The sequence below is a fragment of the Silurus aristotelis genome (assembly GCF_946808225.1).
Source record: "Silurus aristotelis genome assembly, chromosome: 8".
NCBI lineage: Eukaryota > Metazoa > Chordata > Actinopteri > Siluriformes > Siluridae > Silurus > Silurus aristotelis.
Genome location: NC_139581.1, coordinates 7,377,006 through 7,399,394, shown reverse-complemented (window position 1 = coordinate 7,399,394; position 22,389 = coordinate 7,377,006). Strand labels below are relative to the sequence as shown.

The 22,389-nt window shown below is 36.6% G+C and overlaps 1 protein-coding gene across 3 annotated transcripts in view; it reads left to right on the top strand.

Moving 5' to 3' along the window:
- Positions 1-22,389, top strand: part of nphs1 (NPHS1 adhesion molecule, nephrin) — a 149,056-nt gene that overhangs the window by 77,938 nt on the left and 48,729 nt on the right. For all 3 annotated transcript variants that reach the window (XM_083547805.1, XM_083547807.1, XM_083547806.1), the window contains exons 9-15: positions 154-325; positions 6,963-7,120; positions 11,831-11,972; positions 12,222-12,346; positions 15,339-15,507; positions 17,098-17,227; positions 18,669-18,841. In XM_083547805.1, the coding sequence (XP_083403931.1) occupies positions 154-325; positions 6,963-7,120; positions 11,831-11,972; positions 12,222-12,346; positions 15,339-15,507; positions 17,098-17,227; positions 18,669-18,841 (1,069 nt within the window). The remainder of the gene's footprint in view (positions 1-153; positions 326-6,962; positions 7,121-11,830; positions 11,973-12,221; positions 12,347-15,338; positions 15,508-17,097; positions 17,228-18,668; positions 18,842-22,389) is intronic.

Below are 22,389 nucleotides of genomic sequence, written 5' to 3'. Positions count from 1 at the left end.
AATTGTATTCACTCTAATTCACATTACTTTGATAAAGTTATCATCATCCTCAATAAATTCTCTCTCTCTCTCTCTCTCTCTCTCTCTCTCTCTCTCTCTCTCTCTCTCTCTCTCTCTCTCTCTCTCCCCCCCGACTCTATCTATCTTTGTCAGAATGATGAGGTGTTGCCTACTATCTGGGAGATGGACACTGTCTCCCATAAGGCCAGCAGTACCCTGGTGATGGAGGTGAAGCCAGAAGACAATAAAGTTGTGCTGTGCTGCGAGAGCGTTAATCAAGTGTCCCGATCTCCCATGGTCATCACTCGCACCCTCACTGTCCTTTGTGAGTCACCAGGCTTCATTTTTGCTTCATATGACCTTTATATCATACTGACCTTTTGTTCCAGGTGTCTAAAGAGCCAAAAAGCACAGCAGTAATAATGCCAGCTTGGTTTGACCTGACGGCATTATTTGCAAAACAAATACACCGATTGGCATTATCAAGAAAACGTAATTAGGTCACAGCCAGTTTTTTATTTGGTTTATCGCCAGCTTCCTTATTAATAAGACGTTTTATCAAAGAGCTGTTGAATTCACGCATCTGATTGGTCCAAGTGTGCCGAGTAATTTTCTATAAAAGCAGCTTTGGCAGTTGGTGAGAGGTTTCTATACAGTATATTAATGCACTCGGATTAATATGTTTTACAGACACACACACACACACACACACACACACACACACACACACATATATACAGTGGAACCCACTTATCTCGACCTCGGTTAACTCGACAACCCTATTAAGTCGACGTTTTTGAAGTGGAACCGCCAAATTCTCGCTTTGTCTAAGCATTTTTTTAGCGGTTATGTTGAGAAAAGCGCAGCCGTTGAGAGAGTGCCGGTGGGAAGGCACGTACCGGGATACGCATGAGCGATACCAACGACCGCCGTGAACCAACATATACCAACAATAACGGACAGTGAGAGTGTGGAAGTTTAAATAGGAGCTGGTGATGATGATAAACGAGCACCATATGTGCGCGATTAAAGCCGGGAGCTTCAGAGAAAGCGGCCGAGAAAACACCTGACACGCTGAAGGGGGCCAAAGGGGGCGTGGCAGGTGGATTGCTGACAGTTAACAAACATGTACTGTATGTACATTTTTATAGCATGCCTTCATCAAACAAATCGCGGCAACGCTGTTGTGTAAAAAAAACCTCCAAAAACACGTGCATGCACATTCTCATTTATTAACGCACATCATGTACATAAAGAAATTTCAAGCACGTTAATATACTGCCGCCATATTGATTTTCGTTTATCTCGATCATCGGTTATCTCGATGCTTTTTGGCGTCCCCTAGGACATCGACATAACCAGGTTCCACTGTATATATAGAGTACAGACCAAAAGTTTGGACACACCTTCTCATTCAAAAAGTTTTCTTTATTTTCATGCCTATGAAAATTGTAGATTCACACTGAAGGCATCAAAACTATGAATTAACACGTGGAATTATATATGGAATTATATACATAACAAAAAAGTGTGAAACAACTGAAAAATGTCATATTCTAGGTTCTTCAAAGTTGCCACCTTTTGCTTTGATTACTGCTTTGCACACTCTTGGCATTCTCTTGATGAGCTTCAAGAGGTAGTCACCTGAAAATGGTCTTCCAACAGTCTTGAAGGAGTTCCCCGATAGATGCTTGGCACTTGTTGGCCCTTTTGCCTGCACTCTGCGGTCCAGCTCACCCCTAAACCATCTCGATTGGGTTCAGGTCCGGTGACTGTGGAGGCCAGGTCATCTGGCGCAGCACCCCATCACTCTCCTTCTTGGTCAAATAGCCCTTGATGCCTTCAGTGTGACTCTACAATTTTCATAGTCATGAAAATAAAGAAAACTCTTTAAATGAGAAGGTGTGTCCAAACTTTTGGTCTGTACTGTATATATATATACATATATATATATATATATATATATATATATATATATATATATATATATATATATATATATATATATATATATATATGTACAGTATATATATATATATATATATATATATATATATATATATATATATATATATATATATGTTCAGTAGTAACACAGGGACTTGACAGGTTTTTTACCTAATTTAATATATAATACAGATTTTAGAATAATTACTTATATTATATGAATGTATATTAAAAATAAGGGATATTTGGAAAGTATGTTTAGAAAAACAAAATCAATTAATGGGATGAGATATTTAAAAATATGTAAATAATGTGGACACGTTTAAAGATAATTTATAAATCAAAGGTTGAAATTAATTAGATTTCAGTAAATACAATATACTGTATATGATATATGCACTATATAGACAATTGTACTTGGAAACCTGACATTTCCATCTATACGTGGTTTTAACCTAAATTGTTACCTCAAAGTCAGAGCCACAGAACTGTATTGGATGTCTCTGAATGCAGGAGCATTAAGTATTCCAGTCACTTGAACTAGAAGACCCAAACCTGTTCCAGTTTGCCAATGTGCATAAAGCCAGATCCATGATATGCTTTACATTGTTTGGAATGGAAGATCTTGAGTGTCCTTCCATGGAGCTGTGATTTGAACCCTAATGAACACATTTGGGTTTTTTGGTGGGATAAATATAAAAAAAAAAAATTCCCTTAACTGAAATACAACTGATTACATTTCTGCCAGTTACACTTGTGGTCTCACAATAAGTTTTTTTTTTTATCTATAACCTCTAAGTAGTGAGAAACGACATGTTTATTATATATTACACATTAAAATGTGGAGAAGTATAAGTTGGAACAAAATGAACATACTTTGATAAAGTAGACAGACTCGAAAAAAATTTACTTAAATAAAAAATTCTTTCTCACTCTCCACCATTAAACATTGTACAGCTACAACAGGGTGAACAATCCAAATTCTCCTACCAGTGTCTCGAGTCCTACTTGAGCAAATAACAGGTTAGAAGTCTCGAACAAATGGATATTAGTCATTTGTGCGCATTACAGTATCATGGCAAGCTCACTCAATTCTCATTCTCTCCCAAAAAGCCTCATAAAGGCAAGCAGAGTGTTTAATGCAATTTGTGAGTCCCCATTTAACAACGCACTTTATGCTGAAATGCTTTTGGAAACTCTTCCCTCATATTTGATCATATTTCTGTCTTTTTTTTTTTTTGTCCATGCAAACTTTGCTGGATGTTTAACACCAAAGTAGGATGTCATTGAACATTTTGTTAATATTTTACATTCCTCTGGCAGCTTAATGAATCTACTGCTCTTTAATGCTTTGCGTTTTATCAAGCGATTGTCTCAAACCTGGAGTGAACATTAAATGCGAGTAATTGTTATTGTTTCCGCCACTGCTTTTAAAACGCTTCATCAAATTCGCGGAAAGAAACGAAAAAGGAATTCGTGCCGACACAGACATTTGGGCTGCCTCCAGAGACCGTTTTAATTAGTGCACCTTTTAATTGTCGCAGTCTGATTTGTAAAAGCCTATGAAGTCGTAAGTGATGCATTGGGAGAAGAATCAATTAGCAAAGCAAAAGACTGTGGTTTACAACCAATTGAAGGCTTGTTAAAAAAGTTATGGTGTATGACCTGAAAGATAACTTGTGCAGGGTGAGAAATACTCTATTTTATTCTTTTTATAAAAAAAAAAATAATAATTGTGAAAATTACTCTAAAGCAATGTGAGAAACTGATAAAACTGATCAACGAGTGTTTATTTCACTAGCAAAGTTGTTTTTTTTTTTTTTTTGCCTGGCTTTTTTGCCTACTTTTTAAACAAAGAACTACTATATGTTGCTACTTCGTTTCAGTTTCAATATGTCATTTGGGCCTCAACATAGAATTAAATACATGTATCATTTTAGGCAAAACATTGTCAACCGACTAACATTAGGAAAAAAAATTAGCAATATTTTCAGGATTTTCCTTCCCCATCACTCATACAGTATTAACGTGTCCTATTTTGTTTCTTTAATGAAAGCAGTGTACTTTTACACTCTGTTCTAGGAAACAGAAAGTTGCATGTGTAAGTCCCAGGACTGCTAGACAGCATGGTGGTCTTTGCTCAGATGTATTTGGGAGGATATATTCTCATGAACTGAATCATGGCTTTTAATAAAAGCACCATTCACATAAAAAAAAAAAAAAAAAATCTAGAACAGAAAAAGGGGATAAAGATATCACTTAAGAATGTGTGCATGTCTAATGTGGCAGCACTGACAGCTTGCTGCTGTTAGGTTTGAGCATCTCTAGGTTATGCATGTAACCTTAGTTCCCTAAGGGAAAGAGACGCTGCGTCACAACTCTTTGGGAATGCTTCCGAGTTGCTCACGCTCTAAATCACATGTGTAATCCGGCCAACGGCAACACACAAATAAAAAAAAGGACTGCAAATGAGAAGGGAAACGTGGAGGGAAGCGCGGCATACATAACCTAGAGACGTTCCCTTTCTGGAACTCGAGATGCATCAAAACGCTTTAGGAATAAGCCAATGTCCAATCATGCCACACTGACCAGTCCTTGAATAGTGTGTGAGAGCACAACCAGAGCGCAGGACAGAGGAGCCGGGAGTGTCTCTAAGGTTGAGGTCGTAAAACCTGACAAAGGGGCCACAGGCTGGAGCTTTAGAGCCACAACCTCCATAACTCTGGGCAGGGTTGAACCAGAGTTCCCCCAGCCTGGGAGATGGGATCTCTCTAAAGAGGTTCCTTGAGGAGAGACACCAGGTTCGTGAACCATGGTCTGCCTGGCCATTGAGGTGCCACCTGGAGGAGATGGACTCCTTCCCGGTGAACTCTCTCCAGAACTACCGGGAGCAACGCGATAGGGGGAAAGGCGTACAGGCATAGCCTCGGCCACGTATGTACCATGGCATCTGGCCCAAAGGGGGCTGGGTGAGTGAGGGAGAACCAGACAGGACAGTGCAATGTCTCCTGAGTCGCAAACAGATCCAGCTGAGCTCTGTAAAACCTCCGCCATATCTGCTCCACCACCTCGAGGTGGAGTCTCCATTCTTTAATTTCCATTTTCCGCTATTGCCTCTAACGGGCATCTGCTCTCTGATTTAAGTACCACAGGATGTAGACAGCCCTCAATGAGAGCAGTTTCCCCCAGGACCACAGGAGGATCTGCCATGCCAGCTTGTATAGGGGGTGAGATCGGAGACCCCCAAGGTGGTTCATGTAAGAGACCTACCAATGTGTTGTCTGTACAGACCAGCACATGGCGATCCATCAGGTCTGGGAGAAAGGGCTATTAACTGTTATAAGCATTATGCGACAACAAGGTTCTTTCCACATATCTAATGCTCGAAGGGCAGAGAGTGTGCATAGTCATGCAGCTACAATGTGAGCAGTCAAACCCCTCGAGAGCCGACTGAGCGTGCTCCTCTCCCAAGTGCTCCTTTGCTGTAGGTGTTTTAAATTGCAGAAATACTGTATGACCTGCACTCTGACTTCACCACCCTAACAAGTTAGAATAGCTGAATAGCTTTTCTCTGCTGTAATGTACAGTATATGTATCAAATAGAGCCATATTTTTTATAATGTATCTATAATATGGACACTATATGTACAAAGGTTTGTAGACACATGACCAAAAGATTTGTATGGCTTTATGAACATCCCATTACACATTTATTAACCATTTGCTGTTATTATACCCACTCCACTTTTCTGGGAAAATGTGTGCTTTTGGAGATTTGTGCACATACAGTCAAAAGGGCGTAGTAAAATCAGGTACTGATGTACGGTAGGCTGAGGACGCAGTCAGTGTTCCAATTTATCCCAAAGGTGATCAATATAGTAGAGTTCGAATGAAAGGCCACTTAAGTAGGTTTGGGTCTACTAGTTTAAATGAATGGATGAGCCGCATCCAAAGACATCCTATACTATTGTATGCCTTCAACTTTGTGGTAACAGCTTGCGGAAGAACCACATATGGTCAGAAAAGTCAGGTATCTCAATACATTTGGCCATATAGTGTATGTGCAAATGGATGAATGGGTAAATCCTTGAGCTTTTCTTTCTGTTGTACAAATCTAGAGGTTTTCATTGGTCCTAAACATTGCACTACTAAACAAAAGGTTGTTCAATGTGAACGCCTGGCACTGACAAGCTGCCACTGCTGACCCCTTGAGCATGGCCATTAACATCAACTGCTCAGCAGTGTGAATGAGACGGATGTAAATTGCAATGGACAGCAGGCATCTTGCCAAGGACAAGAAATGAAAAAAGCGAACGATTTAATACAAATACCCAGCTATTTCCTTAGACCTCGAGCACCTTTAACACAACATTTATATATTTTATAAGACATGATGATCTTGTCTTCATAGGTCAGCTGCTCTTTCGATCATGAAAATGTGTCACTACTCACTCGAGGGCTTGTATTGGAAAATTCTACTATTTAGAAACCATGTGTCATTGTCTAGTTGTCTTTTTTTATACAGCATTTAAACACTGCCACTCTCAAGGGCTTACCTTGTTCTACAAGTGAAAGTAAATCCTGATGGAAAAACACCTTCTAATTTGTCTAATGTATTGAAAAGAACACATTTTCAGTCAATGCTATTAACTAATATTAGTCTAAATAAACAAATAAGAAGTTTTAGATTGATGCAAGATTTAAGAAAACTTTTATTTATTTTCAATTTATTTTCATTTCTTTAAAAAAAAATAGTAATCTATAAAGTTTCCCATCAAAAATAATTGCTTATATTAAACTTTGTCTGAATGTAACTCAGTTCAATCATGTGGAACCGATGTAATCATTTGAATTGAACAAATTTAATGAACTTTTTTTCTCTAGTAAAGATAATAAATCATTAGGTAGGTTATTTTATCCATTTCATTACTCTTGAGATCTTTCTTTTCTCAGAAGCAACACTGACTTGCACTATCTGTCTATTTTTTTCCTCTTTTCTGTTCCCTATCTCCTAGTTGAGCCCTCTAATGTGGAACTAAGTGGCTCCTCTGAAGCTATAGAGGGAACAGAGGTGAATATGTGCTGCTCCACATCTTCTAGCAATCCACCGGTTCATATCCGCTGGTGGCTTGGCTTCAAGGAGCTCAACACCACTTCCTTTACTATCACTGAGGTAAAAAACACAGGATTGTATTGAGAAACTGACTTACCTAAGAAGAGCAGTTATATAATTGGTTACGAACAATGCAAAATATCAATTAGAAAAATCTGATATAATATTAAAAACCTGAAATTTTGTTTGGGTGTTAATATAATTGAATAAAACTGGGCATGATTTATTAGTATCAGTCACTATTTATACCTTTTTTTATACTCGATGACTTTTATAATTCAATTTAAGAAACTGTATGACCATAAGTTGGACACCTGACCACCTATTCATAGGTGCAGCCCATTCTAGATTTTATTTTCTGTTTGCTCGTTTAATATGATTCACTCTCCTGGGAAGGCTTTGCATTCGATTTTGGATTATGGCTGTGGGAATTTGTGATCATTTAGCTACTTTTGGCTATATAGCATATACAGCGGGGAAAATAAGTATTTGACACATCAGCACTTTTTATCAGTAAGGGGATTTCTAAGTGGGCTATTGACACAAAATTTCCACCAGATGTAGCCATCAAGCCAAATATTGAATTTATACAAAGAAATCAGAACATTTAAGTATACAAGTTGAGTCATAATAAATAAAGTGAAATGACACAGGGAATAAGTATTGAACACATTTTATTTAATACTTTGTAGAAAAGCCTTTGTTGGTGATTACAGCCCACTTAGAAATCCCCTTACTGATAAAAATGCTGACGTGTCAATACTTATTTTCCCTGCTGTATGTTGTCTTGATTTAAGGTATTCGCACAATTTTCTGTTGGAACTTAATATAAAATATTAATAAATGCAAAATAATTAGATGTGCTGGCTCAAGTTCTATTTTATTAGCCGACAAATGTGGTTGAAAGCCAAATTTACAGCCATTACTGTAAATTTCTATATCATAGTCTAGCTAGAATAATAAATAAAAGACTTTGATAGTTCGCACTTTTCATTTGGAACCGGACTAAGAGTAACTTGTGAAAAATCTGTACTCTGTTACTCTGAAACTTCGGAGTAACATTTCAAAACGGAGTTTGTACTTATAAATTACATAAAAATGTTTGAAAAACTTTAACAATAATTTTATTATTGTATTATTCATTTAAAGTAGTAAATAAAACATTTATGACAAGTAATTCACGATTTCTGTTGAATTTACAGTACAATACAGTACATGTACATTTTTTTTGTTACTCGCGAGGGGTCATAGAACGTAACTTTGCACTGTATAACTGAGATGTATTAGCTGTTTCATTGCGGCATGTGTTGAAAATCAACTTGTATGTGTAAAACACAATTCTGAAAACACATAAATGTCCCCAAAAAGATTTCTGTATAAGATTTAGACAGCCTGACTTTAAAAACACAACCCTGGCTGATAAATTAGACGTGTGTTAAATAAGATTGAATGAACTGCAAAACAGTGCTAATACTGGTGTTACTTGGTTTTACTGGAATATGTTTTAAACCTGCTATTTCTTTTGTGTGTGTAAAGTAAAAGAAAGCATCACTTTAGACAAAACATTGTCAATCAGCATCATATTACCCTGAGTAAATGTTTAGAGAAGGCAATCAATTTCAAGCCTTTAATTCATTCAGGCACATTACAAATCATTGTGGCCCTTTCAAAGTGCGACTTTGAGCGTTTCTGAGCTTTGAGCACATGATGAGCTCAGTCTCAGGAACAGTAAGAAATAATGTAAAAAAAAAAAAAAAAAAACCTTCTGGGATTTGTATACTGACACTAAACCACTTCATAGAGTGTAGTATTTGATTTAAACTATTCTACTATTACGCTACAAAACAAATACTGCTGCTTTGACCATAAAGAAGCTCAAATGACTCATCCTTTAATTTGGCCCACAACCCTCTTTTTTTCTTTTTTTTTTTTTTTTTTTTACAGCTACTTAATTTCCTTTGAGAAATGTGTTCTGTCTAATTTTTTCCTTTTCTTATTTTTTTCCCAGTTCTTTTCTGGGTTGAGTTTGAGTTTAATGAAATGTAAGTGAATAAAAGCCACAGCAAGGCTGCCTCGCGCCTCTCTCTCCGGACCTCTTGTTCATTTTGATAAATTTTCCATTTGATTAAATTTTTCATTTGCATGCACCCAGCACTATGTTATTGCACTTTTGATATATATTACAGCAAGAAGAAGACTGACCTTTTTTCCATTGTGCTTTCTCAGTACTTGTATTTTCGTCTCTACCTGCGTTTTTTTTTCTCGTGACATGTTTTTTCTTCGCTTGACAGTAATTAGGCGTTCAGAGTGAGGTTGCAAAGGTTAGGCTGAGGCCACTTTTCCACACGCACAAATCAGAACACTTGCAAATGAGCTTGACATTAAAAGGAAAAAAAAATTATGAGCTGCTTGTTCTGGAAGGGGAAAAAAATAAAACAGTGTCAGAAAACTTTCGGGTCTTTTATGTGTAAAATGTATTTTTCTTTCAAAGCTCGTAATTATTCTTTTCAAACCATATCACTGTAAGAGTCCATAATGGAAAGCAAGTGCATAGACAAACATGCTGAATTTGAACTTTGGAATTAAGAAATTATTGACTAGAAATTAAATCAGTCAACTTTATCTTGAATTTACTTTAATTACTGAGATATTGCGGTGGTGCTGCAGACACGAATAGACATGACGTTAAAAGCCATCTTATTATTAAGGCTTTGCAAAAGAAAATATATAAATCAAAGTTAATTGACAGACAATGCAAAATACAATAGGCAGATGTATTATTGTAAACAGTGATCGAGTTACAATTGGTCTTTGGAGCAAAGTGTATGACTTCTAGTCATAGTAGCCTCAGCATGGAAAAGTCCAAAATATAAATTAAATTCAAATATGTTTGAAAGTTTCTATTTGTAAGTATTATGTATTGGACAACAGTGCAACATAATTTGTTTTTGTACAAAGGCTTAAAAAAGACAATGTAGACAGGAGACTTAATACAACGGTATTGGGACACCTGACTTTATCAGCCACATGTGATTCTTTCCCAAAGTCTTACCACAATGTTGGAGGCACACAATTGTATAGAATGACTTTGAATATGGTAGAATAAATTATTCTCTTCGCTTGAACTTAGAAACCCAAACCTGTTTCACCATGAGAGTGAGTAGATTAGTGATGTCAATGTTGCAAACAAATTCCTGTCACCTACAAGGAATTGAAAATGTAGAACAAAGAGAGGAAATAAAATTAGCCATAGCTTAAGATATAATTATTACATAATCACCACAAAGCCTACAAAAATCAAACCTTGACACAGCCATTACATGATATATTGACCCCAACCATTTTATTGTACAACCATTTTATTGTGACAATTTTCAGCGGGCAAAAATCTTGTGCATCCCTACTCCTAATACATAACTGATCCTGATCTCATAATTCTCATGACTTATTTTTCATAATTATGACTTATTATCTCATAATTATGACTTAGTATCTCATAATTATGACTTAGTATTTAAGTAACCATCTTAACACTAACATATACAGTCATCAAGCCCAAACCATATTATAGCTGCTACATTTCTTTGGTTGTGCAATGAGACGCTTCTGAGCAAAGAACGCAGTAACCTCAGATCCGGTGTTATGCGATAAAATGCTCTCCTGCCACAGACTTCCCCAACTTATCTCATTATTATGAGATACTGAGTCATAATTATGAGATCAGGATCTCATAATTATGAGATACTAACTCATATTTATGAGATACTAAGTCATAATTATGAGATACTAAGTCATAATTATGAGATATTAAGTCATAATTGAGATACTAAGTCATAATTATAAGATCATTATGAGATCCGGGTCTCATATTTATGAGATACTAAGTCATAATTATCAGATAATAAGTCGTAATTATGAGATACTAAGTCATAATAATGAGTTAGTAATTATTAGCTCATATTACACAGCGCTACCTAGCAAAGGGCAATCATGTCAGCGGTATGGTATGGGTATGTACACAGTACATTAGGTTGTGTGTATATATATATATATATATATATATATATATATATATATATATATATATATATATATATATATATATATATCCAAATATATATGACTGAAGTTAAATAAATAAAACTGCAAAAAGTTTATCTGAGAGGTGTCCAAACTTATTCCAGTGAAGGCAATTAAAGTTGCCGTAGGCTCCCTCATTTCTAATTTTATATTAGTTAGAAATATTAATCAATGAATGAATAAATGGATTAAATTAATTAATAGAATTATCTTTGTTATTTTTTAATAAAAAACACAGAAAAAAAAAATATAGAAACAATCTCATTTATAGTGCAATAGAGTTCAATGGCTAATACGGCTATTCAAGCCATAATCAGTACAGATGTATATTTGCAATATCAGTGACCTGAAATGAGAGACTTGAAGCTGGTCCTTGTTTTTCCAGATTTTTTGAAGAATGTTTCTAAATTGAGCTGATGCTGACTTCTCGGGATATTATGTAGGTGCGAGGCATTTTTCTTTTCAGTTTATACTTGTTGAAGTTCATCAGGCTGTAAGTCTGTTCACAGAGGTGGGTACTGCCAAATATTTGGACAGTTTTGTGACAGTATGGAGATGGAACACATATGGGTGTGATGAACAGGTGTCCATACATCTTTGCCTATATAGAGTAGATTGTTGTAATTATATTTTTTAATTACGATTCGGAAATACAATTACAATTTTTAAATAATTTGTGGTTTTTAAAAGGGAGAGAATGGAGGGATGATGACGACATCCAACCTGACTCATACTGTATCCAGGGAGGAAAATGGACTGCTGCTCACATGTGAAGCATTTAATAAAGGCACACGATTCTCCAGCATCCAAACTAAAACCCTTAGTGTGTACTGTGAGTATGAAGTAGAAGAATATTGTTATACCATGTCAGTTACAGGAATAGTTCAGGAACTCTTCCTTGTTCCTGAACTATTCTATTCTATTATTAAGACTAATTCGCCATGGCTTGCTCATCAGGGATAAATGCACACCATTCACCTTAACTGTTGATTTCTGTAAAGCTGCTTTGAGACAGTGTCTGTTGTGAAAAGCGCTATAGAAATAAACTTGACTTGACTTGACTAACTGAACATTCTTACAGACCCTCCTCAGAAGGTTTGGTTAGATGCCCCTTCAGAAGGAACTCTCCTACGTTCAGGAATGACCATTCAACTGGTGTGTTTTTCCAGTGGAGGAAACCCTACAGGCCGGTTGACCTGGTTGAAGGTTTGTATGCACATTTATAAAAGTTGTACTGTATCAAAAAGACCTGCCATTTTTAGAACATTTCAGAACAATACCCATGTCTTGCCATCTGCCACTGACTTGTCACTTAGAGTAGCATGTGATGCCTGGTGGAGGTGTTTACAGACTGTAAGTGACAATACTTTTGGAAAGATTTCCAGACACATATTAATAGTGTGACTGTCAAATCACAGTTTATTTTTTTTTTTTTGTCATTGGTAAAATGAATGAGTCCCTGCTAATTGAAACATCCCCAACACACACACACACATACACACATTTTTTTTTTTCATCATTTCAAGACGCTGGCTTAACACCTCGATTGAAGATGGTGGCTTATTGCCTCAAATCAAGGCACTGCTTTGCCTCATTTTACAATGTTGCCTCTTAGATTTGTTTCATCGCATTGCCACAATTCAGATTATACAGGATCAATTGTACCTCAATTAAATCATTTATGGAATTGTATTTTGTTATAATTTACTATTTGTGCAATAAATTCCTCACAATTATTGTATTTTGTTTGTAACTGAATACTTAAAAATGAACCTATATTTATTAATCATTAGTAAAACAGAAGAAAAGCTATTTGCATCATCAATACAGATGTTATCTAGTTGCTAATTTTGTTTCTTTTTCATCTTTCTTTTTTGTTTTGCTGTTTTGCATTATATACTTGTTAGAGGAGAAGCAGTGCATGTCTTGTGGTGTTTTGACAATCGTAGCGTGTTTGGGTCATGAAGTGAACTTATGTGCTAAGCCGGGTGTTTGTACAAAGAGAGGTGTGAAGAGTTTTGAAGAAACAACTTGGTAATGAGTGCATTTTAAAACAGAATTTGAAAACATTTTAAGCAGAATATTTATATAATTGAAAACACAGGTTTTTTAATTGGCAAGTTTGACAGCTTGATCTTTGCATATACAGTGAGGAAAATAAGTATTTGAACACCCTGCTATTTTGCAAGTTCTCCCACTTAGAAACCATGGAGGGGTCTGAAATTGTCATCGTAGGTGCATGTCCACTGTGAGAGACATAATCTAAAAAAAAAATCCAGAAATCACAATGTATGATTTTTTAACTATTTATTTGTATGATACAGCTGCAAATAAGTATTTAAACACCTGAGAAAGTCAATGTTAATATTTGGTACAGTAGCCTTTGTTTGCAATTATAGAGGTCAAATGTTTCCTGTAGTTTTTCACCAGGTTTGCACACACTGCAGGAGGGATTTTGGCCCACTCCTCCACACAGATCTTTTTTAGATCAGTCCGGTTTCTGGCCTGTCGCTGAGAAACACGGAGAAAAGATTCTCTATTGGGTTTAGGTCTGGAGACTGGCTAGGCCACGCCAGAACCTTGATATGCTTCTTAAAGAGCCACTCCTTGGTTATCCTGGCTGTGTGCTTCGGGTCATTGTCATGTTGGAAGACCCAGCATCGACCCATCTTTAATGCTCTAACTGAGGGAAGGAGGTTGCTCCCCAAAATCTCGCAATACAAGGCCCCGGTCATCCTCTTCTTAATACAGTGCAGTCGCCCTGTCCCATGTGCAGAAAAACACCCCCAAAGCATGATGCTACCACCCCCATGCTTCACAGTAGGGATGGTGTTCTTGGGATGGTACTCATCATTCTTCTTCCTTCAAAAACGTTTAGTGGAATTATGACCCAAAAGTTCTATTTTGGTCTCATCTGACCACATGACTTTCTCCCATGACTCCTCTGGATCATCCAAATGGTCATTGGCAAACTTAAGACGTGCCTGGACATGTGCTGGTTTAAGCAGGGGAACCTTCCGTGCCATGCATGATTTCAAACTATGACGTCTTAGTGTATTACCAACAGTAACCTTGGAAACGGTGGTCTCAGCTCTTTTCAGGTCATTGACCAGCTCCTCCCGTGTAGTTCTGGGCTGATTTCTCACCTTCCTTAGGATCATTGAGACCCCAGGAAGTAAGATCTTGCATGGAGCCCCAGTCCGAGGGAGATTGACAGTCATGTTTAGCTTCTTCCATTTTCTAATGATTGCACCAACAGTGGAACTTTTTTCACCAAGCTGCTTGGCAATTTCCCTGTAGCCCTTTCCAGCCTTGTGGAGGTGTACATTTTTGTCTCTAGTGTCTTTGGACAGCTCTTTGGTCTTGGCCATGTTAGTAGTTGGATTCTTACTGATTGTATGGGGTGGACAGGTGTCTTTATGCAGCTAACGACCTCAAACAGGTGCATCTTATTTAGGATAATAAATGTAGTGGAGGTGGACATTTTAAAGAGAGACTTACAGGTCTTTGAGGGTCAGAATTCTAGCTGATAGACAGGTGTTCAAATACTTATTTGCAGCTGTATCATACAAATAAATAGTTTAAAAATCATATATTGTGATTTCTGGATTTTTTTTTTTAGATTATGTCTCTCACCATGGACATGCACCTACGATGACAATTTCAGACCCCTCCATGATTTCTAAGTGGGAGAACTTGCAAAATAGCAGGGTGTTCAAATACTTATTTTCCTCACTGTATATATATATATATATATATATATATATATATATATATATATATATATATATATATATATATATATATATATATATATATATAAAGCTGATTTAAACACCTACTCACATATTCTTAAAAACAAATTAGCAAAACACAGTTACTTTTTCACTGCCTCTGCTTGGAAATCAACATGTCTCAGATCACACTGTGCTTTCTTTTATAGATTAAGCCTGGAAAGCCTTACAGTGTAGGGCACCTTGTATCTTGCATAATAATGAAATCAATTACAAAAGAATTTCAAACCATATTGATGCATTATAAAACCAAGAAACTAAGAAGACCTGGCCTTGTAATTCTTCAAGATAATTAAATAATTATGAAAACAATAATGAAGTTAGTTACCGTTGATTTAAGTTTTTTTGCATCAAGCCTGAGTGCTGTGTGAATGTGTCTTTGTATATGTTGTGTGTGATATTAGAATGGTAAAGTCGTGCAGGTGCCATCGAAGAACATCGAATCCGAGCGTGGTGTGTCACGAGAGCTCCTGCTCACTCTTCAACCAAGCGATAATTTAGCTAAGTATCGCTGCGATGCCACCAACGAGGCCAAGAAAGTACGATCAGCTGAGATTAAACTTCAGGTCCAATGTAAGTCGATTCCAATCAATTCAGTGTATCTTCTTTCTATAGCACTTTCAAAAAAGGACATCGTCCCAAAGCTGCTTTACAGAAAGAAACTTTTAGCATCATACACTAGTTCCATATTATATATATATATAATTTTTTTTTTTTTTTTTTTTTTTTTTTTTTTTTATATCATTTATATCATTTAGATTTTGGCAAAAATCCATTGTGGTTTAATGGAAATCACTGCATTAATACCACCAAGAAATCATTGCCTGTGAACACAGTTTGCCATGTCATCCACAAATGCAGGTTAAGTCTCTATCATGCATAGAACACGGTATGCATGAACATGATCTAGAAACACCACCATCCTCTCTGGGCCAAAGCTCATTTAAAGGGTCCTGAGGCAAAGTGGAAAAATGGTCAGATAAACTCAATCTTAATTTTTTTTGGGAACCATGCACCAATGAATAGAGGGACCATCTGGCTTGTTATCGACTCTCAGTTCATAAAGCTGCATCTCTGATGGTATGGAAGTGCAGTCTCTATTAATGAATAAATCAACACTGGTTCGCTAGATTATAAACTTAAGATAACATCAGCCTACAACTCAGGATTTAATAATTTTTATTAAAACAAAGACAAAACAAACCAAAAGAAGTGCTAGTGTAATTAGTGCCTGTGGAATGGGCAGCTTGCACATTATAGAAAGTCTTCATCAATGCTGAACAATACATACAGGTTTTAGAGCAACAAATGTTTCCATACAGAAAACGTCTTTTTCAGGAAAGGCCTTGCATATCTGAGCAAGACAATGCTAAATGCATACTGCATATATTACAATAGCATGACTTTGTAGTAGAAGAGAAGAGTGTAGAGGGTGTTGAACTGGCCTGCCTGCCTGCAATATAGACCTTTCACCATTTGAAAACATTTGGCACACCATGAAATGAAAAATACTACAAAGGACACCCAGAACTGTTGAGCAGCAAGAATCCTGTATCAGACACATATGGGACAACATTCCTCTCCCAAAACTTTAACAACTGGTCTCCTTAGGTTTCAAATGTTTACAGATAGAAGATTAGGTGATATGAAGAAGAAACCTTGAGAGGAACCAGATTTAAAATGGAACTCATCTTTACCAAAAGTCCATATATTGTTAAGTTTATCAACTCTTCACTCAGGAAACTTTATGCAAAAAACTGTTCATCTCAAAGCAAACCATTCACACAAACTGATTCAATTGAAGATAGCTCTATTCAGAAGTAGGACTTTAGGATATACCAGGCAAATCCAGTGAGAACAAAAGAGCATGTGAAGCTTGATGGAGAGAGAGAGAGAAAGAGAGAGATAGGGGGAAACAGATAAATACAGCCTGAAGAGATTTCTAGAACCTCACCTAACTTTTTATCAAACCAGTCCCCCTATCCGCTGCCTGATTTCACAAAACATCTGTAGTTCAGTCATAGTTATTTGCAGGTGCGTTGTCTTGATCACCCATTCCAGCAAATCCTATCCTTCAGGACACAAAACAATCTTAATACAATTTTAGAGCTGTTTCTTTTGCACTCAGTGTGTGACAGCGTTGTGTGTTGATTTCTGGTGAAGATCCTGCAGTAAGTTTGAAGATCGTGGTGAAGCAGAAGGTGTTGCGGGCTGGGCAGACCGTCAGAATGGACTGTCTGGCTGGAAGCAGCAACCCAAAAGTTAACATCAGCTGGAGTCTGGGCCCCATCAGGTAACTGAGTTCCCACAGCATGCTTCATTATTGTGACCATTTAGGATTACTATCAACAGTATGAAAAAAAAAACCAAGACAAAATAATAGAGATTTATCTTCTAATTATGATTTTTTTTTCCTCTTAATAAAAGTTTGTTTTAATAGTTGAGTTAATTTGCCATAGTTGTCACTTTATATCCCACATTATCTGCATTATCTGATTCATATGTTTATTACATTGTAACTTTTAATTTGATAATAATTTAATAATATAATTATAATATTATTTTAATGAACATTACATTACAATAAAATAATATTACACAAAGTGGATAAATATGTTTCCATTTGAAAAATCAAAACGAAACCAAGGCTCTCTAGCTGTTTGTAACCAACCTAGAATTATTATTTTTTTCATTAGGAACTAGAAAACTCTGGAAGAATGTCTTGGGGGGTGAATAGAATAGTGAAACTAATGTTGCCTTAATGATGTACTCAAAATAAAGAGCAATTCTGGAATATTACCTTGAAATAACAGAATAAAAGCTGGAATTGTGGGATAAATTTGCAAATTTTATTGCAAACTTCTATGATAATGAATCATAATTATTATAATAATTAATACCAAAAGTAACAATATTATAATCAGGAATATTTTCTACAAATTCTTCTTCTTAAACTTATTATTACTTATAATCATTGTTGCTGTTTTATAATTATTATGACTATACCTTTTATAGTTTATATAATGTCAAAAAAAATTCTAATTATTTGATTATTAGTACCCATTAGTGCATTAATTCCTTTGATTTAAAGTTATTTTAATAAGGTTCATGATCTTATTAAGATCAACTACATGATCTCAAAAATGTCAGAGACAGTGGTGAGCCATCAGAATCACTAACTTACATTTTCATATATTTTAGTTTTTTAAATATGTATTTAATTATTTACAATAATCTTTTCTCTTCATTTTTAAGTACGTCTCTTCGTAATTTTACGTTGGTGTTTCTATCCAATCGAATTTCAGCCATCACATCGTGTAGTGCCGTAAGGCTTTCAGATATAATATACATGTGACAAATATAAAGCTCCTTTACCTTTATATCCCACACCATCCCCTCAGTGAAGCACGTTGGTGGTAGCATTGTGTCCACTTTTACTCTCTGCCTCTTTTTTGCTTCTCTGACTCATCTTGATTGACATCCATGTTTCAACTGTGCAATATATACTTTATAAACTTTCCATTTCCTAATAATGGATTTCATATTGCTATGTGGGAATTTAAACTTTAGACTATTTTTGTAACCAAACCCTAACCCTTTCTGTCACTCTATCTCATCATGGTTTTTTTTTCTTACATCTTCTTTGCCTACACCTCAAAATTTGCCTGTTTCTCTCTCTTTCTCTCTTTTTCCTCCTCCACATCCTCACTTCATCACTTCAATCTTATCCAAAGTCTGTTAGGAGAGGAGAACACTGTTAAGAAGTCGGTCTATGGTGGTGTGTCAGTCAGCAGCACCCTATCGCTCCCTCTCTCTTCTCATCTTCATGGCAGAAGACTCACCTGTCAGGCCTTCAGCGCTGCACTCTCAGAGCGGGTCAACACCTTCCACACGCTCAACGTCCTCTGTGAGTATGAACGTATGAGTGGGAGGTTGTGAGGAAAAGAAGAGAAACGCAGAGCATACTGTAAAATCTAAAAATATCCTCACCAACAAAAAAGTAAACAATTTCTACAAGGGGAGGAAGAGCTGTGTATAGCAAACTATAGCTAATTTTCTTAATATTTTCTAGTACGTTTGATATAGCAGTTCCTCTGATATAGGTATTTTAATATCTTTTAAGATTTAGCAACATGCAAAATTGAAGGTTAGCTTGGCGCAGCTGCTATATTCTAACTTCGCTACTTAATTGTGCGCTAGTAACATTAGCAAGTGATGAAACAACAGACTTGCATTTATTTTCTCTGCATTTAGACGACACGTGACAGTGTGAGTCGAGATATTCGTAAATTTATACAACTGATACTAAATTGTGTATTATGCAGAAAAGTGACAAACTGAAAGATTTCTCAGACATAATGTTTTTTCTTTTAGTCCCAATCTGCAATTAGTTGCTGCGTGACTCGAAAAGCAATGGAATAAAAATTATAACCGTGACGTGTTGTGTGTGTGTGTGTGTGTGTGTGTGTGTGTGTGTGTGTGTGTGTGTGTGTGTGTACTTTTGTTCGCCACACCTATATGTGTTTTTATTAACACAATTTTCTGTCTGTAAATGCTTGTGCGTGTCAATGTGTGTATCTGTTAAGTGTGTTTGCCACATGTACTGTATATGTGTGGGGTTTTTTCTTTACACATCTGTGTGCCTGTAAATGTTTATATGTGTATGTGTGTGTGCATGTTTGTGTGTGCGTGGATTGTCTTTTTTTCGAGCTTGACAGACTTCCATAACTTTGATGCTGTGATGCCCGGTGTTTCTTCTTGCAAGTAGATTTGATTCATCTGATCAAGATTATACTTCACATTAATTACTGTTTTTCTTTTTCTTTTCTTTTTTTTGTGCCTGTCTTCTTTTGGCAAGCTTGTGTGTGTGTGTGTGTGTGTGTGTGTGTGTGTGTGTGTGTGTGTGTGTGTGTGTGTGTGTTGTGTGTGTGTGTGTGTGTGTGTGTGTGTGTGTGTGTGTGTGCGCGCGCGTGTGTGTGTGCGCGCGCGTGTGTGTGTGTGTGTACGTGTGGGTGTGTGCGTGAGAGAGAGAGAGAGAGAGAGAGAGAGAGAGATAAATAGTTTGTGTATCCAAATTGTTATCATTCACTTTCTAATAACACTATGCTCAAGCAGTGCACTCAGCACTCTCTCTCTCTCTCTCTCTCTCTCTCTCTCTCTCTCTCTCTCTCTCACACACACACACACACACACACACACACACACACACACACACACACACACACACACACACACACACACACACACACACACACACAATAACTCCTGTGAACTTTATGGAATCCATAAGCTGGCAAAATCCATCATGGCTGTGTGAGTAAAGAAATCCATTCTACATTAAAGTCAAGTGTAGCTTTCATAAATAAAACGTTATTGCTTGTCTCGCGGTATGCAGATGGAAAGAGCGGCAGAAGAAATGAAGGAGAGAGAAAGAGGGAGAGAGAGAGTGTGCGCGTGAGACAACGTGGGTAAGATAAAGATGGTAGTGGAAGAGAGAGAGAGAGAGAGAGAGAGAGAGAGAGAGAGAGAGAGAGAGAGAGAGAGAGAGAGAGAGAGAGAAAGTGGAAGAGAAGAAACAGGGCTTGTGGGAGAGTGAATGAAAAGGGAGAGAATGAAAAGGGGCCGGAGACAGAAAGGGGTGGTAGATAGAGAGCAAGAGAGAAGGAGAGTGACTGAGAGAAAAAGAGGAGAGAAAGGTGAGAGAGAGGTTGAGAGAATGAACAACCTCTAGGGAGCCTATAAGGGAAGTGAGAGGGATAGGAAATGAGAGCGAAAGGAAGAGAGAAATAGAGAGGAGGCATGAAAAAGTGGGGGAGTGAGAAAGAGGGTGAGAGATGGAGAGGAAGGAGAGAGAGAAAGATAGAGAGGGGGAGACAGAAAGAGGGTGTAAGTGTGAGAGACGTAGAGAGAGAGAGCAGTGTACTGTTTACGGTATTTTATAGTGTATATTGTGTGTACTGTATATTTGATTATTTGCAAGAAGTGAAAGTTCAGTGAAATGTTCACACGTCCCTCTGTGCTCACTGCATCTCAGTTCATCGGGTCACAATAAACACTAATAACCAATAATCTATAAATACACTGCTGCAGTACACAGGCTGATTCATCAGGGTAAAGTCAATCAGCTACCAGATTTTTTCTTTCTTTTCTTTTATATATATATATACAGTACAGACCAAAAGTTTGGACACACCTTCTCATTCAAAGAGTTTTCTTTATTTTCATGACTATGAAAATTGTAGAGTCACACTGAAGGCATCAAAACTATGAATTAACACGTGGAATTATATATGGAATTATATACATAACAAAAAAGTGTGAAACAACTAAAAAATTTCATATTCTAGGTTCTTCAAAGTAGCCAAATTTCACACGTCCCTCTGTGCTCACTGCATCTCAGCCTGCAGCCTGTGTACTTCAAATTTCTCAGGCTGATGCTTTTATACAAAGACCCTTAGAAGCGACACAGAAAATAATCCAGCTGTTCTAACAAGTGATACAACACTGAGCTTTCACAACATAACATACACTTGTATAGGACACATACACTCACTCTATCACACTGTGTGAATAAGTGAGTGAGTGTAGCTTATGTATGAGCTGTGAGTGTATGAAGGAGAGAAGGATGCAGTGTTTTGAATGTATAAAAGAGTAAATGGATTAAGGAATGAATGTAAGAAGGAATTCATTCCTTGTGATGAGTATATGAGTGAGTGTGGGGGTGAGGTGTGAAGATTATTATGAATAATTAATATTTATGAATGATTAATGAATATAATGATTTATAAGTCCAGTGATTAGAATGACTGATTTAGTGAGTATGTGAGTGAAGGAGTGAGAGAGAGTGATTGCATTATAGAGTTTATGAGTAAATATGTGTTGGAGAATGAGGTATAATTAATTATAAGTTAATGAGATGATAAAGGAGTGTGTGGGTTATTAAATGAGTGAATGAGGTAGTGATTAAGTGTGTAAATAATACAGCGAATGAGTGTGAGGATTATAATGAATGATTCAGTGAGTGAGTGAGTGAAAGCTGGAGAGAGTGATTGAATGAATGAGTTTATAAGTAAATGGGGGAGTAGGTTAATGAGTTAGAGAATGAGTTCAATTAAAAGTGAATGAGGCAGTTAAAGAGTGTGTGGGTTAGTGAGTAAATGAGGTAGTGATTAAGTGTGTGAGTAATGCAGAGGAATAAGTGTGAGGATTGTAATGAATGACTCTGTGAGTGAATGATTACATTTCAGTAAATGAGTGAATTAGGTAGTAAATTAATGTGTGGGTTAATGAATGAGTGAATATGTAAGTGTGGTAGTGAATGAGTGTGATGATTAGAATGAATGATTCAGTGAAAGAGAGAATTAGGTAGTGAAATATTGTGTGGGTTAATCAATGAGTGAGTAAATGCAGTAGTGAATGAGTGTAAGGATTATAATGAGTGAATGAGGTAGTGAA